Consider the following 16995-nt stretch of genomic DNA (forward strand, 5'->3'; position numbering starts at 1 on the left):
GACGCACCCCTGCACCTTGCTGTTGGAACGTGGTCTACCTTCTGTGGTTATGCTGCTGCTGAAGAACGGAGTTGATGTCAATGCCACCGACAACGATGGCAGGACGGCACTATAATGCGCAGCAGCAACATCGCACCTACTACTTGCTGGGCGAGGAATTGATGCCAATGCTGAGAGTAACGGCAGTGCACTTTTGTTAGCAAAGGATAAGCAGGTCAATGTGATGTCGCTTTTGCTTGCTGAACAAAGGACTAATGTTAATGCTACTGACAATAACTGCCGGACTGCGCTTTGGTGGGCAGGGTACAAAGGGTGTAGAGAGGCAGTGCAGCTCCTACTCGCGCACGTGGGAATTCAAATTCACTGCGGGAGCAAGACTGAGGGAACTCCGTGTGACGTTGCTTTGAAGTAAGGTATGTGTGAAATTGCTCTCCTACTTTCAGGCACCCATCAGGAAGCTCGTATGCTATGTAGCTTGCATGACGCGTTTGTTGCTTGACTTCCCAAATCATAGACCTGATTAATTCAGACCTATCATGTCAATTGTATCATGATGGCCAGGACGCTCAGCCACCACTGCACTTGCCCTGTCTATTTTTATCTTAATTTGATTTTTTCCGTTTACACGCACCGCTTCTCATACAGGATGAATTCCCGGAGCCCTGCTGCAGGTTGTTGCTAGAGCCGGCTGGCTAAGGTGAACGGGGGTAACAGGAAAGGTGATGAGCTAGATTAATCGACTGCCGCCCCGCATATTCTTTCTTTCTCAAATTTCCTTCAGCTCTATTTGGCACTACCTCTTCTTGGTATGCATCAAAGCATCCCTACCTCTATGATTACTTAGTTGTATTGACATCGTTACCTCACAGAAACCATACAATGGCGGACCCCAAGATTCCTTACTATCTCAAAGAGCTCGAACCTGCTTCTAACGCACATCACATTGCACCTCTGATCTTGCGCCGTGACCCAACCCCCCGGGTCCTTCTCCGAAAACCACCACAGGACCTTCTCGGAAGCCCGCCGGAGATATGTCTGATCGCTCCGTCGAAGAACTGGGCCAAGGAGTTACCATCACTCCCGTCCCTCCTGATCTACGACAGAACTGACGTTGGACGTCACCAAGCCCCATACAGCCTCAACCCTATCCCATTCATTAGCAACACGAAGTAGATCGCGACCCTGCTTATCTCGGTGAGTATGATCAAGGGCGCTTTCAGCCAGCAGATCACGTAATATATCATATCTCTTGTACCACAACGCATGGAACGCCGGCGTCCAGCCTAGCTTGTCCTGCTTGTTGATGTCGACTTTGCCCGTGTCTCGTAGGCGCCGGGTGATCATTGTGTGTCCGTTCATTGTGGCAGCAGCAAGGGGTGTCAGTCCACATGCTGCATCATGGCAGTCTAATTCAATATTCTCTTCCTTAAGAAGCCCCTCGACAACTGCCGTCTTCCCCTTGTTGGCTGCACACCACAACGCAGTCTCCTGATTATGGTTTCGGGCGTTGAGATTGATCTCCGGTACACTAAGCAGAACCCTGACGACAGACTCCGACCCTAGCTTGGCCGCCAATATCAGTGGTGTTCCACCCTCATGTATTGCGTTCACATCTGCCTTGAACTCGCGAATCAAAGCCTTGGCAAGCTCAGATCTGTCATTCTTGGCTGACCACATCAGCGCGCTGCTGTTTTGCTGCTGGACATTGAACTCATAGAGATTCGGGCGAAGGGTATGATATAGTCGTTTGTTGGTCTTTGCAAGTGCCAGGATTTCACTAGCATGTTCGAGATTGCCTGCTACACGGAGGAGCAGTTGATCCTTAAGGCGAAGAAAGTGCATGTCTAGGTAACTTCCAATCAGTTCAAATGTTTGAGCCTCGTTAGGGTAGAGCTAGGCATACCGTTATTTTACCAACTTCAGGAACAAGCCGTAGAAGCTTTGTTGGGAACTTGCAGAAGAAGGTTGAGAGGACTTGTGCCAGCACTTCTAGGCTTATTGGATCCCACTAGATACGTAGTATCCAAGGAGCAGGTAGAAGGAAGAACACGAGTAAGAAGAGGATACTGTCCCGCACTGAAAGTACTTGTTTCTGGTCAAGGGAATGAAGAAGCCACACCCAGGCAGGGCGGAAAATTAGGAACCAAGAAGCAAAAGCACCCAGAATGAATTGCTCCCACGTAATACTCGGAAAGGTAACTCTGATCAGGAATAATTCGAAGTCGAAATACATGCTCTTTGAAGGTTTTCAGATCGGAGGTCAGATCACGGAAGGGAGGGGAGGAGAGACCCAGTGGATGTCCTCGAACGCTCAGGCAGTCCCAACATGATGCAGGGGCTGGTACGTCGGCAATGGCAGGCCCATTATTGAGACTTGTTTGCCACGTCAGCGGGGACTCACCAGCTGGTTGGGGGCAACATCTAGGCTGCTAGAGGCTGTAGCCGAAATTGTATGAAGATACCCATAGTTACTCGGTGCATAGCGAGTTGGCTTGAGCTAAACATGATTGGTAGATTCGAAGATTCTGACCCACTTGTTACCAGCTTGGCGCTGGGCGATTGGTTCAAGACCACTCGGACCACCCTTTTCCCATGCCTGTAGATCTGCACCTTGTGTCTCAGTATGTAGTCTTGATGCCCCCCTCAGTTCATTCCTTTTTTCTGAGATTGCGAGATGATCTATCGTCGTACATGACTCCACAGCTAATCCTGGATTCTGCCTCAGAGTCTAGAGCCCGGAGGATCAATGCTGTGACGGGCCCAACAAGAGGTTAGCTTACAGTACCTTTGCCTTTCCTTTTGTTAATCTCTCCAGGGTGGCTTGGTGTGGTATTCTTACAAATCCGTGTAAAGCACGATAAATTCAAAAAGAGCGATATAGGTGGAGACTCCAAAGCGGGAGCTGACCCATAAGGGCCTGGAGGAATCTTGCGCTTCCACTACAGGAATCTCGAGGCTAGAACCCGTGAGCTCTCCTAGATGGAGTTTTTCTTTCCAACAATCATTTTCTTATTCTTCCCTCTTGTTCTCCCTCAAGTATTTTGTTCGGCCCGCGTTAACAGACACTCGCTGCATCCCAGATTATTCTCCTAGTATGTCTTTTTTTGCTCTTCCAAACGGTTGGGATCATTTGCGGTTACAGATACCACTCTGCGACAATCAGCAATACCCTCGGAATCCCTCCCACCGAACTCTACTGCCGAGGGTCAACATGCGTCTGCCAGACTCCGGGGTCAAACCGTCAGTTTGCGGACTTCCTGGGTGACATGTCATACAACAAGGACCTCCACGGGACCATGACGCTCCCACCTTACCTCCAGGAACGTCAAGTGCGGTCCGTCGAGGACTTCTGCGAGCGTGTATACCCGGCCTCGGTGCTGGCAGAGTCCGTCCCTCTGGATTACTGGGCCGAACGGGCAATTCTTTGCATCCGCAACGCCAGTCTCACGCACATCAACAACCGTATTACTGATTGTCTTCCGAGCGAGACCTCTCTCCTCTACGGTGTTGACAAGGCTCTTACGGGGGATGTAAGTAAGACGGATGAGGATGTTCCCCGTGAGTTTCTGCACTCAGTCGACTATCCGGGCGTTCCCCCCTCTGTTCTACGGCTGAAGCCAGGGATGCCAATCCTGTTGATGCGGAATCTGCGGGCCGCTGAAGGTCTTTGCAATGGAATTCGGTCGGTTATCAAAGAGTTGTTCCGCAACATTATCAAGGCTCAGATTCTTACGGGCGACCACAAGGGCTTAATACACCTGACTCCTCGCATCAACCTCCGTACGAGGGAAGGTCAGCTCCCGTACACCATTGAGCGCCTGCAGTTCCCCATCTGGCCGTGTTTTGCAATGACGATCAACAAGTCGCAAGATCAATCTTTGAGGACCGTTGGCCTCGACCTACTGCTGCCAGCCTTCTCTCACGGTCAGCTCTATTTTGCTCTGTCTCGGGTTACGGACGTAAACCAGCTGTCCATCCTGTTGCCGGAGGATTCAAATACCACAGAGAATGTCGTCTACCCGGAAGTTCTACAGTTTCTACAGGTACGTATGGACCGCAAAGGTTCTTCATTGCTCCTCCTCACTGCCCTCTCGCCCGCAAGCGCCAGGTTCTCTCTGTCAATGGCCGCGTCAACATCCTCCATTGTGGGATCATCCATCCTCACCATCACCTACCTCCCCCGGAAACGAGTCCGCAACAACCACGCACGCGCGAGCCATGGCGGCAAGGCCCACGGTCCCACCATCGAAATTGGTGGCCGCCATCACAAAAGTTCGATGTATGCGGCGGGCCGCAAGCATTGCTGGGGATGGCCCAGCACGTCTCTCCTCCTCCCCCTTCTTTTCGTCTTCGTCTTCGTCTTCGTCATCCTCGTCATCCTCGTCATCGTCGTCGTCGGCGGGCGCTGTATTACACGTTAGCTAATCTGCCCGCAGGATGTTCCTTAGGTCCGTACGTACGACGGTTGGAGCACCGGGGTCCCTCGCTGTTGAAGTGGCAGTTTGCGCAACTGCCCCCGAAAAAGCCAAACAGGGTGACACAACGATCGAACGGGCCGTAACCCTCGCGCAAGGGCTGGCTGAAATCATCGAAGCGGAGCGTAGAGGTTGTCTTGTATAGAAGCTAGAGACACTATCCCAGCGTATCAGTGAAGTTTCGAAGATTAGGGGATTAAGAGAAAATGTATTCTCGGACCTTTTTGGATAGCGGGGGGGTTGTCTCCACGAGATGGTTGTCCGCAGTGTCTTTGATAGAACTTTATAGGGAGCAAAATGCACCAGTAAATCACAAAAGGGATAGCAGTATACAAAAGTAATATAGGCCAAAAATAGAGACATAGAGCAACATAGAGTCCAATGAAGATAAGCGGCCACATCATTATGCTTCGGAAGGAAACGATGAAGACTGGGTAGGCCAAGGAGTTTTCTCGTCAGTAGCGCACAGCAAGCAGGGCGCCAGGCATTGAAGCAATATATGAGTGTCAAGAAATGTTTATGACGAATCCAGGGCCGGAGTAGCTCTTAGGGACGTAGTCTACAGAAGAATGTGTCGCATGGATCCCATCGTCGGGTGGTAAATCTGCACTGGTCTCCATGGCTGTTTTCTGAAATGTCGTATCGTCCTATCTGCAGGGGTGTATTAGCGAGGAGGATGGCTGGTACTTAACTAGTACTTACGGGGCCACTCTCCAACAGGGGTTTGTCAGATAGGGAGGGCCAGCAGTAGGGTTCTGGCGCTGACTACCACATAAAGAAGGCTCTCAGGACACCCATGCGGGCATTGGTGTTGTTTTCCTGTTAAGGTGCTGAGAAGTCGCAGTCTCTTGATGATGAAGGAGGAGCATGCAAAAGAATCCTTGAGAATAAGAAATGCATTAATTTGTGATGAGCCTTTTGCAAGGCTTTCGTTTATTGTTAGTCGAGGAATCCTGTGTGCCAGCGATATCTAGTCCCAAGTTCGTGGATTCGACGCGAGGCGAAGATCTTGCCCAGAGTATCCGATCGAGGTTCAGGCCCCAGTTATTCCTGTGTCAGCCTAAACTCAATCTGTAAGAACCGCTATCACTGATAGCTGTTTTTACAGATCGGGTATAGGCACAAGGTGGCGCTACTATCTCCACTTCTTCCGTGTTAGCCTAAGCCCAATCTGTAAAAACAGCTATCAGTGATAGCGGTTCTTACAGATTGAGTTTAGGCACACGGTGCGGAGAAGAGTGGCGTCGATCTACTGGATCTACTAGTACAGGGGCCAAGCTCTAGAACCCCAGTTCTGGTAACTAGACCATCTCAGCCTACAGCAATACTGAAAGTCATAATTAATATAAGGCTAGCTAGCCTCGCATTCTGTACTGGGTGCACAGCTGCACTGACCTGCTCTAGCCATGATGTTGAGAAGACTCCAGGCCCGTTTGAATCTGTTTATTGGACGTATCCAGAATCTTGGATTGTGGCAATGTGGTTTGTCTCAATCCATCGCACGCATTTGTGGCGGGGATGTTGCCCACGATCCTGAGCCCTCATCAGTTGATGAGGATGAGCATGTGTCTAGGCCTCCCAATCTCATTGATCCTCTTCAGTATCCTCGTTCCAACCCTGCAACCACAGACAAGCAGCCGTCATTCCCTGCTAGGCCTTGGGGTATTCCTCCAGTCCTCCATTCGACCTTGTCGCGTCTACTTACCGTCTTAGGTTCATCAAGCAGCTCTGCCAGGAAAGTCCCCAAATCTCCAGGTACTACCCAAGAAAGGTGACTCTCAAAGGCCCAGAGACGAGATCAGTAGCTAACCTCTTGTTGGAGTACTAGCGGAGAATCGACGGTGTTTGGACCTAGTTCCCATATCCCTTTCAACTGCCCTGTCGACCCATCGCTGACCGATTCCTTTTGCGACCCTGATTCGTCCATTCACAACGCCAGCATCTCGGCTCCGACTATGCAACGGCTTCCAGAACCGTCTTTCCCTGGTATACACGTCCGTACGGAACATTGGAGCTCTCAAAGCACGAATCTACCTCAATGCTGTGGGACGACGACTTTGATTGCAGGTGGTAATGAACCACTCAGACTTGTGGGAGAGATGCCCGAGCGCACACCGAACGACCCTGGTAAACGAGGCAGCATTGATAGCCAGTTTACGCTCGTTCTACCGAATCCTGATCACCACTTACAAGGCCGGGATGCCAACGAGGTTTCTGAGAGTGACAAGGACAGAGCTGCATAAGATCCAGAGCACACCTGTCCCCATGCCAGAGAGCATATAGTTCTACGCGTTCCCCTATCTTCCGGTCTTACATTCTCTTTTCCATTATATTTACATAACTGTCTTGCAAACATTCAAGTACTAGAACATACTCCCTTTTCCATTGTCCTTCCTCCTACTGTTGATTTCCACTTCGCACGTTGAAACACCCGGACTCTAGAATTATTGTTTTTCCATTACCCATTCTTACCTTCTGAGATCAGAATGAGTTTCCAGTGCACGGAATGCTCACGAGAGCTGCCCAATAAAACGGCGTGGGAAGATCATATGACGAGCCATACTTTTGAAAAGGGATTTGTGTGCCCCGACCCCGATTGTTTCGAATATATTCCCAAGGAGAAGATCTCTTTTGCCCGCTTGCATTGTAAGCTTGCACATGAGGTGGCTCCCAAAGCTGCACAGCAAGTTGCCGAAGACAAGATGAATCGTGTTACGCCTTGGACTGGGATCATCTGGTGCAAACCCTGCAAGGAAATCAAGAGCCTAGGTGGCAATGCCAGCCCTGGCGGCATATCACCCGAAGCATTAGCACATCATGCATCACATCTTCCCGAATGATGGCGACAACCGAATCAACCCTCGAGACCATGTACACAAATCACGCACCGTTCTGGCAAGCTTTTTGACTGAGATGAGATATAGATGTTGACAAATTGGGCGTGACGCCAATTCTGATTAGTTTGCATGTTGTATCAAGCGACTTGTTATCTCTTCTGGTTGAATGTCAAGGGGCTGACTGGCTAGTCATGGAGAGCAAGCTTGGTCGGGTGTACTCAATAGCCCACCAGAGATTTTAGTTACTCCTTGTTTACTCAATTGCTATACAAAACTTTCTTGTAGTACTATAGATTAGCCTATAAGTTGGTGCATAGATTGCCTCAGTCCGTAGGTTGCGAGCCAGCAAACTTCCTAGAATTGTTCCCTACACTGTACGTAAGTTCGCAAGATATACTTGCAGTCATGGCTAATCTTCCCAGATGATTTGTTCTAACACAGCGCTACTGTCGGAAAGCACCATTCACGAATCTCAAGGCATGGACATAAATAGAGCGGACCATCCTGCCTCATCCCTCTCCTCAACCATCTCCAAGTCTCTTGTTCTTAAGCACATACGTTGTTTGCGCTGATCCTCTCCTACACCCCATGGCTTCATTCGAAAAGAAAGTCCTTCGTGAAGGTGCAGGACTAACTCCGACCTTTGGTGATAAAGTAAAGTGCAAGTTTTGGGATCTAACAGCTGCTGGAGAGCCTATCCCCATGTAAGTTCGAGACTGGATACATGTATTGTGCCTTGAATCTGACTATCAACAACAGGTATCAGACCGAGTTCGAATTTTCATCCGCGGGGCATGCTTACTCAGTCCTCTTCGAAGTCATTGGTATAAAGCACGGATTGAGCAAGAAGACAATAGGTATCTTGAAGTGCGGATTTGAGCTCTTCATTCCCAGCCTCCGATCTATGAAGAAAAATGAATGGGCCGAATATCTGAGTGAGGATACCAAGGGAGCAGAAAGGACAAGCTGCGACTTTTCCCTGTGAGTACTGCAGCATGAGTGCTTCTCTCTGGAGTTGATAAAGCTAATCTAGAGCAGTTCCGTAGAGCTGATGGAGGTGGTTCCTCGACCGGAAATTTTCGCTCCTCTATTCACCGACTGGCAACATTGCCCCGAAGATTCTGCAGACGGTGCGGCACCTGTTCATTGTGACTTTAAGCCATTCTAGATCTACACTATGGTTATCGAATTTTGGTAAACTGCACAGCTTCTGCTTGAATCTTATTTTTACTTCTCTACTCGTTCGATGACTGAGCCTGAACTCGTAGATTGAGACACTAGGAAACCTTGGATGTTTCAGCTGCTTTACAATACACCACGTTTTGTGGAAGTGGGGCCACGTGTGCGGAGAAGAGATCGCCCCTGAAAGTGACCACCACTCACTGACCCTTCTCAGATAATCACACATCAACAAGGTATGATGGAAGGCCTAAAACATGAGAACAAAGTCCTATATCAGATTTTGAAACGATCGGGCTTCAAAGTACTTTGTCCCGCATGTCTGAAAGGCTTTACTCGTACAGACCTTCTATACCGTCATTTTCGTACAACCAACGATGAGATTCACTCCGGTCTTGACCCGATGAAGGATGATGACCAGCGACTCCATTCCTGCTACCAGAAAGCGATCAAGTCTTCGATCTCAGCCAGCGAGCTTGCTACAAATTCTGTTGGAGGAAAGTGCTTTGAAGTCTCCTACGTTATTAAGTACTATGACAAAGACACGCAAAGCATGGCCTCTGTTGTGGAATACCAAGACACCGATACCAGTAAGCTGTCTGCCAATTGCTGGTTGACTGCCTCGCAGTGCTAAATGGATTTCTCAAGTTCTAGCTTCGTCAAGTTCCACTGCTCGTTTCCAAGCCTATCGTGCCCCAACATACACAGATCGCCAGCCTACCACAGACCGGTCTTACGATACTCGAAATGAATCAACAAGCCTTACGCGTAACATGAACTAGGCAAAAAGGCTTTCTGCTCAACGCCGCGGTGCTCTTCGTTTAAACATTCTGCCCAACTATGATCTCTGCCGGCTTGCTTATCACGAGGATGAGCGCAGCAGACAGGAATTCCTGACGCTCAACCCATATAGACTCTCCTAATGTGATTTTCATGTTGCCGATTTTGCCCGGCCCTCGGAGGACAGTATAAACGGCCTTTGAGAGATTAAGTGGTGTGGAAGTATCTTTGTACGTTCGGAGAAGGGAGAATTGTGCAGCCTATAGGGTTAAATTAGCAAGAATGCTGAAAGTTTCCTTTTATCTCTCTTACGCCTTTGTATATAAGACTTTTGATTTCGCTCAGAGGAGTATGGACTTCGCCGGTCGGGAAGACAACTCCTAGATCCTCCGGCCCGCTGTCAAAGTGTCGTGGAAGAGGCAAAGTCCCATCTAACCAGTTGTCCAAAGCCGGGATTATCTGGCGTATTTGTGCTTCCACTTTTTGGTCATGAAGGATCTGTAAGTGTCGGAATTTTTGCATGGTTCTCACAACGCAATTGTGGTTCAAGAAATCGATGTTCTTGTCAGGTTCTTTGATTGTGATTACCCCTCCCGTGCCAAGACCACCACGGCCGACTCCGCAAGACAGTGAAGGGTTGATTTACTTGTCCTTGTCAAAGGGGGAAGGAAACCAGCAATCTAGAGTGTTCTTCAAAGGCTTATATACATTCCAAAACATGGTTTAGATCCTGAACTAAATCCAACGAAGCCTGTAGATAATTCTTGAATAAGAAATGCAGACGTTTGGGCAGGATCTCGATTGCTAGCTCAAAACCCTGCTTATTTAATCCCCCCACCACCAATTGCCGGTATTCGTGATAGAATGGGTCCAAGTCCTGTTCCAACCTGGGGTTCCGTAGAGATTCTGCCAGCAGGGAACGCTCGAGTGGAGACAGTGGGATTGCCATCCGCATCCAGTACGTATACGAGAAGGCGTCCGGGCGGATGTCCCAGGTGAAAAGGGACAGGAAGAGGAGAGTCGAGTCGGTCAGCTCGCCCAAGAGATACTCAATATACTCTTCTCTCAAAGAGGGGTCCAGACAAGCCATGTCTCTTTGGTTGTGCTCGTAGAAGCTCTCGAGAGCTGGTCGGGCGTTAAGCTTGAGGAGATCATTGCTTATGTAAACAAGTACCTGCCATAATCAGCAAACCCGGTCTACTTGTGTCTACGCATATACTAACCATGGCTGTGGAAACTGTAATCTGTAATTTGTAAATAAAGGAAGGCGCAAAGCAAGAGATATTTCGGGCAAATAGCACCCTTAGATCAGGGTTGTAGGCTGCTTTATGATTATCCGTCTGTCCAATCTTCCTCCCTGACCAAGGAGTCTACCTTTCCATTCCTCGACTTGTCTAAAGCCAAAAGTACTTAGGTTGGCCCACTTTCACAATACCTGGTGTTTTGAAATTGAACGTATTGAGATAATACAGTGGCGTGGGCTTGGCTGCATCCCTATCCCTAGTTGTTATTGGCTCGCAGGAGTGATCTACGTAAGAACTAGCCGACGCTCAGTCCTTAATATGGCAGAGATGCGTTCTGGATGCCCAGTGGCGTATGAAGAATAAGACGTGCCTCTGACGAAGTACTGATTTGTCAAAAGTGGGTTGTTTGCAGCAACCGCTGCATGCGCAGAAGCAGAAGCAGGATACCGACTCAAGGGCAGGGCTAGACCAGCGAAAAAAGAGGTCTTGTCTGCCTGATCTGTGGACAGGGGTATAGGGACGCTGAAGAAAAAAGAGAAGTTTCCTAGGGAGTTTTGTTTCTCTTCCAGATTCCTACACACCTCTCGTGCTCTTTTGGCCGTACTCAGAACTACATTTATTATGTCATTTGACTCGCTCGGCAACTCTGTTTTGATTGCATATCCTCTCTGGTTTTTGTTTGTGCCCATTGCTCTATTGACTTATTTTTGGCGGCCTGGGTCTCCGAGAGTCGAGGACGAGAGTGACGATAAACAAGCCTGAGCAAAATCAGAATGGAACGAGAGGCTCCACAGGTAGGTGACGCTTGATCTTCGATGGCACCTTTTAATTCTTCTAGCTGTCTGAGGCAAGGATCGCATTGTACGCCATATTGGCGGATCTATGTGGTGTAGATGAATCAATCGACGAGCAGTCAACAGACGAACACTCTACGGACGATGAACACTCTATGGACGACGAACACTCTACGGATGAATACTCGACGAACGAACACTTTGCGGACGAGGAATTGTTGAACGAGTCTTCATGCGTTGAGATACAGGAGGTACGGTGGATGAGGGCTTCATATATCCAAATCAAGCACCTCAGGTGGATGGAGCATACCTTGATTCTATTGCCTGAGTATCAAAGACTCTGTTTAACTTCCTTTACGAGGAGGTTTAGACGGATAGATCCTCCAGGCTCCTCAGGATATGTTCCCGCGTATATATCTCTTCAATCCCTGTTGTCAAGAAGCTGACTCTCATTCAGCAAGGTTATTATCCCATTTCGCCTTATCCACGCTCTATCAGAGTACCGTCAAGAGTTTGTGAGTTGCCTTGCTCATCCAAACTCTTCCCATGGCTAATAGTAGAAGAGTGGGATTCAGGACAAGGTACGAGATGCGGCAAAGCAGGCGTTAGGTATAGGAATTTGAACCATTAGTACTAAAGTCAAAAACAAGTTCCGTACCTCAAAGCCAACTGTATACAACAAACGCCAGGATAGCAAGCTTGTAGCTAGTGAACATCATATTGTAACCTACAGGAAAACCGGCTTCAAGGGCGAGAACATCTCTACATAAAGACGAAAGGCAGCGCAGATTTAGGACTTATATCTTTCTCCAAGTACTGTAAAGTGCGTATCTCGCCAGTGCTAGTTACATTTGTAGAAGACAGCAAATTTTTAACCAGTTGATTCTACCTACATTCAGTAATCACACGAATCGCGAGCCCAGTTAAAGTTAGATGACCCATCACGAAGCTGATCTTCCTAGAAACCCTTTCAGCACGTCCGCAATTTTGATGTTCTCCAATCTGTCAAAGATTGTCCGACAGCTTTCACCTTGCTGTTTGATCTCTTTATTAAGGTCATCAATTATCTGTTGCTGCTGGTGTACCTTGGAGATCAAGTCATCCATCTTACTATCCTGAGAAGCAGCTTTCTCTTGTACTTTGGATTCCAGTTCACCTATCCTAGCATCCTGGGAAGTGATTGTCTGTTGCTGCTCCCTCAACAAGGACTGTAGCTTTGGCACCTCGTTGGCAAGCCACGCGGTCCATTCACTATCAAGTATCGCCTGGTGCCCAGCAGCGGAAAGGAGTTCACCGAATCGATGTGACCAAGTGGAGAATTCTCTAACAGCGTCCGGTAAGGCTGCAGCTGGATGGGACTTGGTTGGCACGTAAAGGGAGGCTGGATCTTCTGTAGTTTGCGGATGGGCGACATCAGGGGCGGGCAAGGTTGTCTCTTCGTTTAACTTGGCATTTATCAATAAAGTAGGTCGCGAAAGTTGGTACCTTTAAGAAGAATAGGAAAGGAAGACTCACGAGCGTTGCTAGACCATTATTTTCTTTATATTCTTTACCCTCGGCCTTCCTTCGCTTGGACTGGCTCTCAGTGTTTCGCGCTGAACGCTTTGAGGCGCTCATTTTCTTGATTCGTGGTAATGAAGGAGATAGAGGAAGGAGACAGAAGGAGACAGAGGGGAAACAGGAATAAAAGAAAGACAACAAGCAGGGCTTTGAAGACTTGGAGGCAGCTGGCGTAGGCACCGATGTACTTGCTTTTCCCCTTCAGCTATGCTCCTTAATACCCTTCCTGCAGGTTGAAGCGGTCTGGCCCAGGTTCGCATCTACGCACGTACGTACTAAGGTCCTCTTGGAGGGAAGGATTCCTGACCCCTGTCATACGTAGCGCTAGTAAAAGAAGACTAAAATAAAAATTAAAATGAATAAAATTGAGAAAAAGAAAAAAAAAAAAAAAAACCAAAGAAGTACAGGGACCCATCACGAGGCGCCTGGGTTCCGCGTAAGCAAAGTAGTAATTTCCCAGCATAAACCACCTGGGGGACACGGTCGCTAGCAGGACTGCACGAAGAAAATAAAAGAAACACTTTAGATATCCCTTTCACTATCCTCCTACATCTTTTTTCTTCCTTAAACAAACTGCTTAATTGCAGGCGTGAGAAATAGCAGCATAGCACAATGGGTACCTATAATGATTTCGGTTCTCAGTCACCCTGGGAATTGGTATACCTCAGTGTCAAGTGAGTGCTCCTTTTACTGATCATACTATACTAATCTAGAGTATATAGTCATGTTACACGAATCCTAGAAGACACTGTGGATAGACAAGTGTTCCATGAACATGTCGATCAGGCCCGAAGTACCATGGTACAATACAACAAGACAGCGCCACGGTCTACCCAGGAAAACATCTCAGTCGCAGCGAAGCCCGACGCAACAGAGCCTCAGTTCAGCAGTTCAGGCTCCAGGATATCAGACATAATGAATGCTGCTGGGAAAGGGGTGTGGAACGATCTGGAAGATTTTGTGCCGGGTCTTCATAATATCGGTGATAAGGTGAGCATCCGCGCATTGAAAGCAAGTCTGATCTCATTGGGAGTTACCACATGTGGTGGAGACCATAACTGGCCAAAAATTGTTCAATTGGCAAATCAATGGGCAAAGCGGCGTGTGGAAATAGCCTCACAAGCTAAGACCGCGACGACTGCGACTATCATAGCACTCTATGGGTTGGCTATTGCTGAGGTACGTAAGTATTCATAGTGCCTGCTCTATATACCTTACTCACGAGTATTGCAGATTGTCACCTATGATTCCTGGGGGGATGTGCAGAAAGGCTCGATTTTTCTGGACCATATCTTACAAATACTGGGTCGTCAAGAGGGAGAGCTTAAGGATCAAGGAAAGCTAAGACTGTTTATCTGGCTAAAGGTCCAGATAGTATGGATTCTCTGCATCTGTTTCACTTCTTATCATACAATCCTGACAGTTTTGTGACTAGATCACCGAGCACCTGCTTCGCGGTCGCCGCGTGACGAATCTTGCACCCATCAAGATAGCCCCGGACTTGCAAGCCCATCCGGCAACATTTGGCGAAAAGCTGGCTTTAATCATGGGCGCGCTTTCTTGCCTGCAAGCAGATATCTACGAGGATAAATTTAGCGACCAGACAGAGATCGCTTTGCAAGCACAGAAAATATACAATGACCTACATAATTGGGAGCAGAGCCTGCCACAATACTTCCAATATTCCGATACCTGGGCATGCCATATCATGAATCTATACCGGTGCGCACAGATCATTGTTCTTCACACTTGTCTATCGAATATGCCCGACAAACTCTCTCAATCGCTTGAGCCGTTAGCAACCGCGATCCTTGATAGTATCCCGTACCACTTTCGCAATACTGCTTTCGGTCAACAGTCACAGTATGGTAACAACAACTCGCCCATCCATTGCACGGCCCTTCTCTGGCCTTTGGTCCTCGCCTCTACTGCTGGGGGCAGAGCCATGGAGTCATCCAAATCCTGGCTTCAATTTCTTTGTGAATCAATGCATTTTGGTCACGGATCGATATTGCTGAATGTCCTCAAAGACGGAAAAGACATTCATCAGGCGCTTCGGGTGAATACCTATTTGGTCCGGACTACGCAACCTATCATGGCATGGGTGGTTTTAGTTAAGTCTGCCTCAATCACGTCAGAATCCGAAATCATGCGCCAAATTCAGAAGCGCTTTCCATTTGCTTGTAAGGACCGATATTGGGAAAGAGGTTTTAAAGCAGCTTTACTCAGATATAATGTATGCTCAACTTCTCTTAATTTGTTATTTGGAGCACATAAAGATATCTAATGGCTTCTAGGGTATACTTTGGTGTTGGAAGAGCAATGAGAGTGGATGGTGCTCAATCGATTCCCCCAAACTCACCTTGCGTGCCACGAAAGAACAGAAACATAAGGCCGCCAATTATACCCCGATCCAAGAGAATCTAGCAACTATTGAGGTCAAACAAGCCCATAGTACTAAGATACAAGACATTCTTGCTGCCTATCCGGATGGCTTGGCAGTTCAAAGGATCTCAAGAGAGCTTAAGTCTGACAATTACATTATTAGACGCACTCTTCGGGCCTATAAGGTATGGCAACTGCAAACTTAATTGATGATCTAGTGAATACTGACGTAAAATAAACCATAGGGTTTCAATGAACTTGAAAGGGATTTCTGGCAGCTAACAGACGCTAAAGTAGTATATGAACCAGAACTCAGCTATTCTCGGTCTAAACTCAGCATATCAAAGGAGCACTCGTCACCACCACAGCACAGAAATTTATGGACAAAGGCAGAGGATGAAGTCTTACTGAGTGGGCGACATCAGGGACAGAGTTATGAAGAAATCGCCAAACGGCTTCCTGGTCGGGCTGCTGCTGCTTCTCGTACACGGTATTTTTACCTAAAGAAAAAGGACAGGCTGGTAGCTTCAGGCAGGAGAGGAGGATAAGACTAGTTTCTCTGAGGTATTACTCATGATGTCCTTTAACTACATGCGCCTTTGGTTTGGTATACCATGTCCAAAGGGCTAGTTCTCCTTGTCACCTCTTGTGATTAAAGAATGTATCGAATTTTGCCACTACACCAAAAAGGGTCAACCCTCATTAGTAAGGGCTTCTATTCTGGCTGTCAGAATGTATTGGGAGACAACAGATTAGAAACGATCAAAACCATCTTAAGCAGACTTCGCGAATCTTTCGGTTTGTATATCGGAAACCTGGAGTCGTAATCTCTGTTGTAGCTCCCAGAACTTCTGTTCGTCCTAGCTAATCTCAGATACCTTTTAATATAGCGAAGTAAGTCATTACTCCTGGACGGAGCTTGGCCTCCTGACAGGTTTCACCTGCTGGTCAGAGGTTCGTAAGTTTCTCATGACGCCGTTACTGCCTAGAACATTTGATGCAGTGGCTATGGTTGCGCCAGCAGGTAAGGCGTCACCCGCCATCCTCGGGTCGAGGTGCCCTATCCCACGAGGACTTGCTACCGGAGCGGACCGTAGCCTTGACCGCCTTAATGTCGCGGCAATATCCTAGGATCGTAACGCGACCGGAACGGAACATTTGAAATACCGGTGGCTGCGAACTGGTCTGACGTGGAGGCATATAACAAACAGCAACACAGCTAATCCTGACACCATTGCTTTTCCTACTTACTATTAAGCATGATGAAGAAGAAAGAGGAGGATCCAGAAATACAGCTAGTGCGACGCCTCCAGTGGTGCACCAGAGTTCTTGCTCAGCATCCACATTTATGGAGTAACACCAAAGTCAGCACTGCAATCGACAGCTTACACAAGGGCTCTCGCAGTCGCAAGAGAAAACGGGATCCTCTTTACCAACCATCAAATCGATCGAAACGGCGGCAAGGCTGGCCTCAACTGTCCAAAGTTCTTCGAAACACCTCGGGTCGTGCACCCTCTGGGACCGATTCTTTATCCTTTGCCTCGCATGATCCCAAGATAACAACCATTCAGGCACATCAATCAGAGATGCCCTGCAACACTCGAGAAGTCTTACATGACCCTCACGGAGCAACAAACATCTCCCCGTCGCAAGTCTCCCAGGAAGCGAGCGATCTCCAGACAATCACCTACCAGCCCCATCAATTAGAGGGTACCTCAGATATCGCCCGCAGCACTCAAGA

At 48.1% G+C, this 16995-nt stretch overlaps 9 protein-coding genes across 9 annotated transcripts; 5 read left to right on the forward strand and 4 right to left on the reverse strand.

Annotated features, from left to right (window-relative positions):
* Nucleotides 1–1014: 1014 nt before the first annotated feature.
* On the reverse strand, nt 1015–2033 carry BDV14DRAFT_23793 (ankyrin repeat domain-containing protein). Its single transcript, XM_073776354.1, has 2 exons — nt 1904–2033; nt 1015–1844 (listed from the first exon to the last, which is right to left on the reverse strand). The coding sequence occupies exon 2, from the start codon at nt 1840–1842 to the stop codon at nt 1075–1077; it is 768 nt and encodes a 255-aa protein (XP_073621824.1). The 5' UTR covers nt 1843–1844; nt 1904–2033; the 3' UTR covers nt 1015–1074.
* A 1925-nt stretch (nt 2034–3958) lies between these two features.
* Nucleotides 3959–5012, reverse strand: BDV14DRAFT_185826 (uncharacterized protein; the record flags this gene model as incomplete). The annotated part of the gene is made up of 3 exons (XM_073770727.1): nt 4696–5012; nt 4431–4632; nt 3959–4037 (listed from the first exon to the last, which is right to left on the reverse strand). Coding segments are annotated over exons 1-2 (342 nt in total), but the record flags the coding sequence as incomplete, so codon positions are not given.
* Nucleotides 5013–6950: 1938 nt separating this feature from the next.
* Nucleotides 6951–7322, forward strand: BDV14DRAFT_185828 (uncharacterized protein). Its single transcript, XM_073770728.1, has one exon. The coding sequence runs from the start codon at nt 6962–6964 to the stop codon at nt 7313–7315; it is 354 nt and encodes a 117-aa protein (XP_073621826.1). The 5' UTR covers nt 6951–6961; the 3' UTR covers nt 7316–7322.
* A 578-nt stretch (nt 7323–7900) lies between these two features.
* On the forward strand, nt 7901–8480 carry BDV14DRAFT_206218 (uncharacterized protein; the record flags this gene model as incomplete). Its single annotated transcript, XM_073774873.1, has 3 exons — nt 7901–8016; nt 8072–8293; nt 8351–8480. 3 exons carry the CDS (start codon nt 7901–7903, stop codon nt 8478–8480), a joined length of 468 nt encoding a protein of 155 aa, XP_073621827.1.
* A 218-nt stretch (nt 8481–8698) lies between these two features.
* On the forward strand, nt 8699–9218 carry BDV14DRAFT_23825 (uncharacterized protein). Its single transcript, XM_073776357.1, has one exon. The coding sequence runs from the start codon at nt 8730–8732 to the stop codon at nt 9123–9125; it is 396 nt and encodes a 131-aa protein (XP_073621828.1). The 5' UTR covers nt 8699–8729; the 3' UTR covers nt 9126–9218.
* On the reverse strand, nt 9219–9882 carry BDV14DRAFT_23824 (uncharacterized protein). Its single transcript, XM_073776356.1, has 2 exons — nt 9584–9882; nt 9219–9531 (listed from the first exon to the last, which is right to left on the reverse strand). The coding sequence occupies exons 1-2, from the start codon at nt 9791–9793 to the stop codon at nt 9313–9315; spliced, it is 429 nt and encodes a 142-aa protein (XP_073621829.1). The 5' UTR covers nt 9794–9882; the 3' UTR covers nt 9219–9312.
* Nucleotides 9883–10591, reverse strand: BDV14DRAFT_23823 (uncharacterized protein). The gene is made up of 2 exons (XM_073776355.1): nt 10495–10591; nt 9883–10445 (listed from the first exon to the last, which is right to left on the reverse strand). Exons 1-2 carry the CDS (start codon nt 10495–10497, stop codon nt 9972–9974), a joined length of 477 nt encoding a protein of 158 aa, XP_073621830.1. The 5' UTR covers nt 10498–10591; the 3' UTR covers nt 9883–9971.
* A 484-nt stretch (nt 10592–11075) lies between these two features.
* BDV14DRAFT_185832 (uncharacterized protein) lies at nt 11076–11986 on the forward strand. The gene is made up of 4 exons (XM_073770729.1): nt 11076–11309; nt 11354–11718; nt 11767–11824; nt 11873–11986. Exons 1-4 carry the CDS (start codon nt 11289–11291, stop codon nt 11930–11932), a joined length of 504 nt encoding a protein of 167 aa, XP_073621831.1. The 5' UTR covers nt 11076–11288; the 3' UTR covers nt 11933–11986.
* Nucleotides 11987–13481: 1495 nt separating this feature from the next.
* Nucleotides 13482–15195, forward strand: BDV14DRAFT_206220 (uncharacterized protein; the record flags this gene model as incomplete). Its single annotated transcript, XM_073774874.1, has 5 exons — nt 13482–13543; nt 13592–14048; nt 14103–14243; nt 14305–15052; nt 15167–15195. The coding sequence occupies 5 exons, from the start codon at nt 13482–13484 to the stop codon at nt 15193–15195; spliced, it is 1437 nt and encodes a 478-aa protein (XP_073621832.1).
* Between the last annotated feature and the right edge of the window lie 1800 nt (nt 15196–16995).

Source organism: Aspergillus stella-maris, assembly GCF_047715825.1.
Source record: "Aspergillus stella-maris strain CBS 113639 unplaced genomic scaffold BDV14scaffold_126, whole genome shotgun sequence".
NCBI lineage: Eukaryota > Fungi > Ascomycota > Eurotiomycetes > Eurotiales > Aspergillaceae > Aspergillus > Aspergillus stella-maris.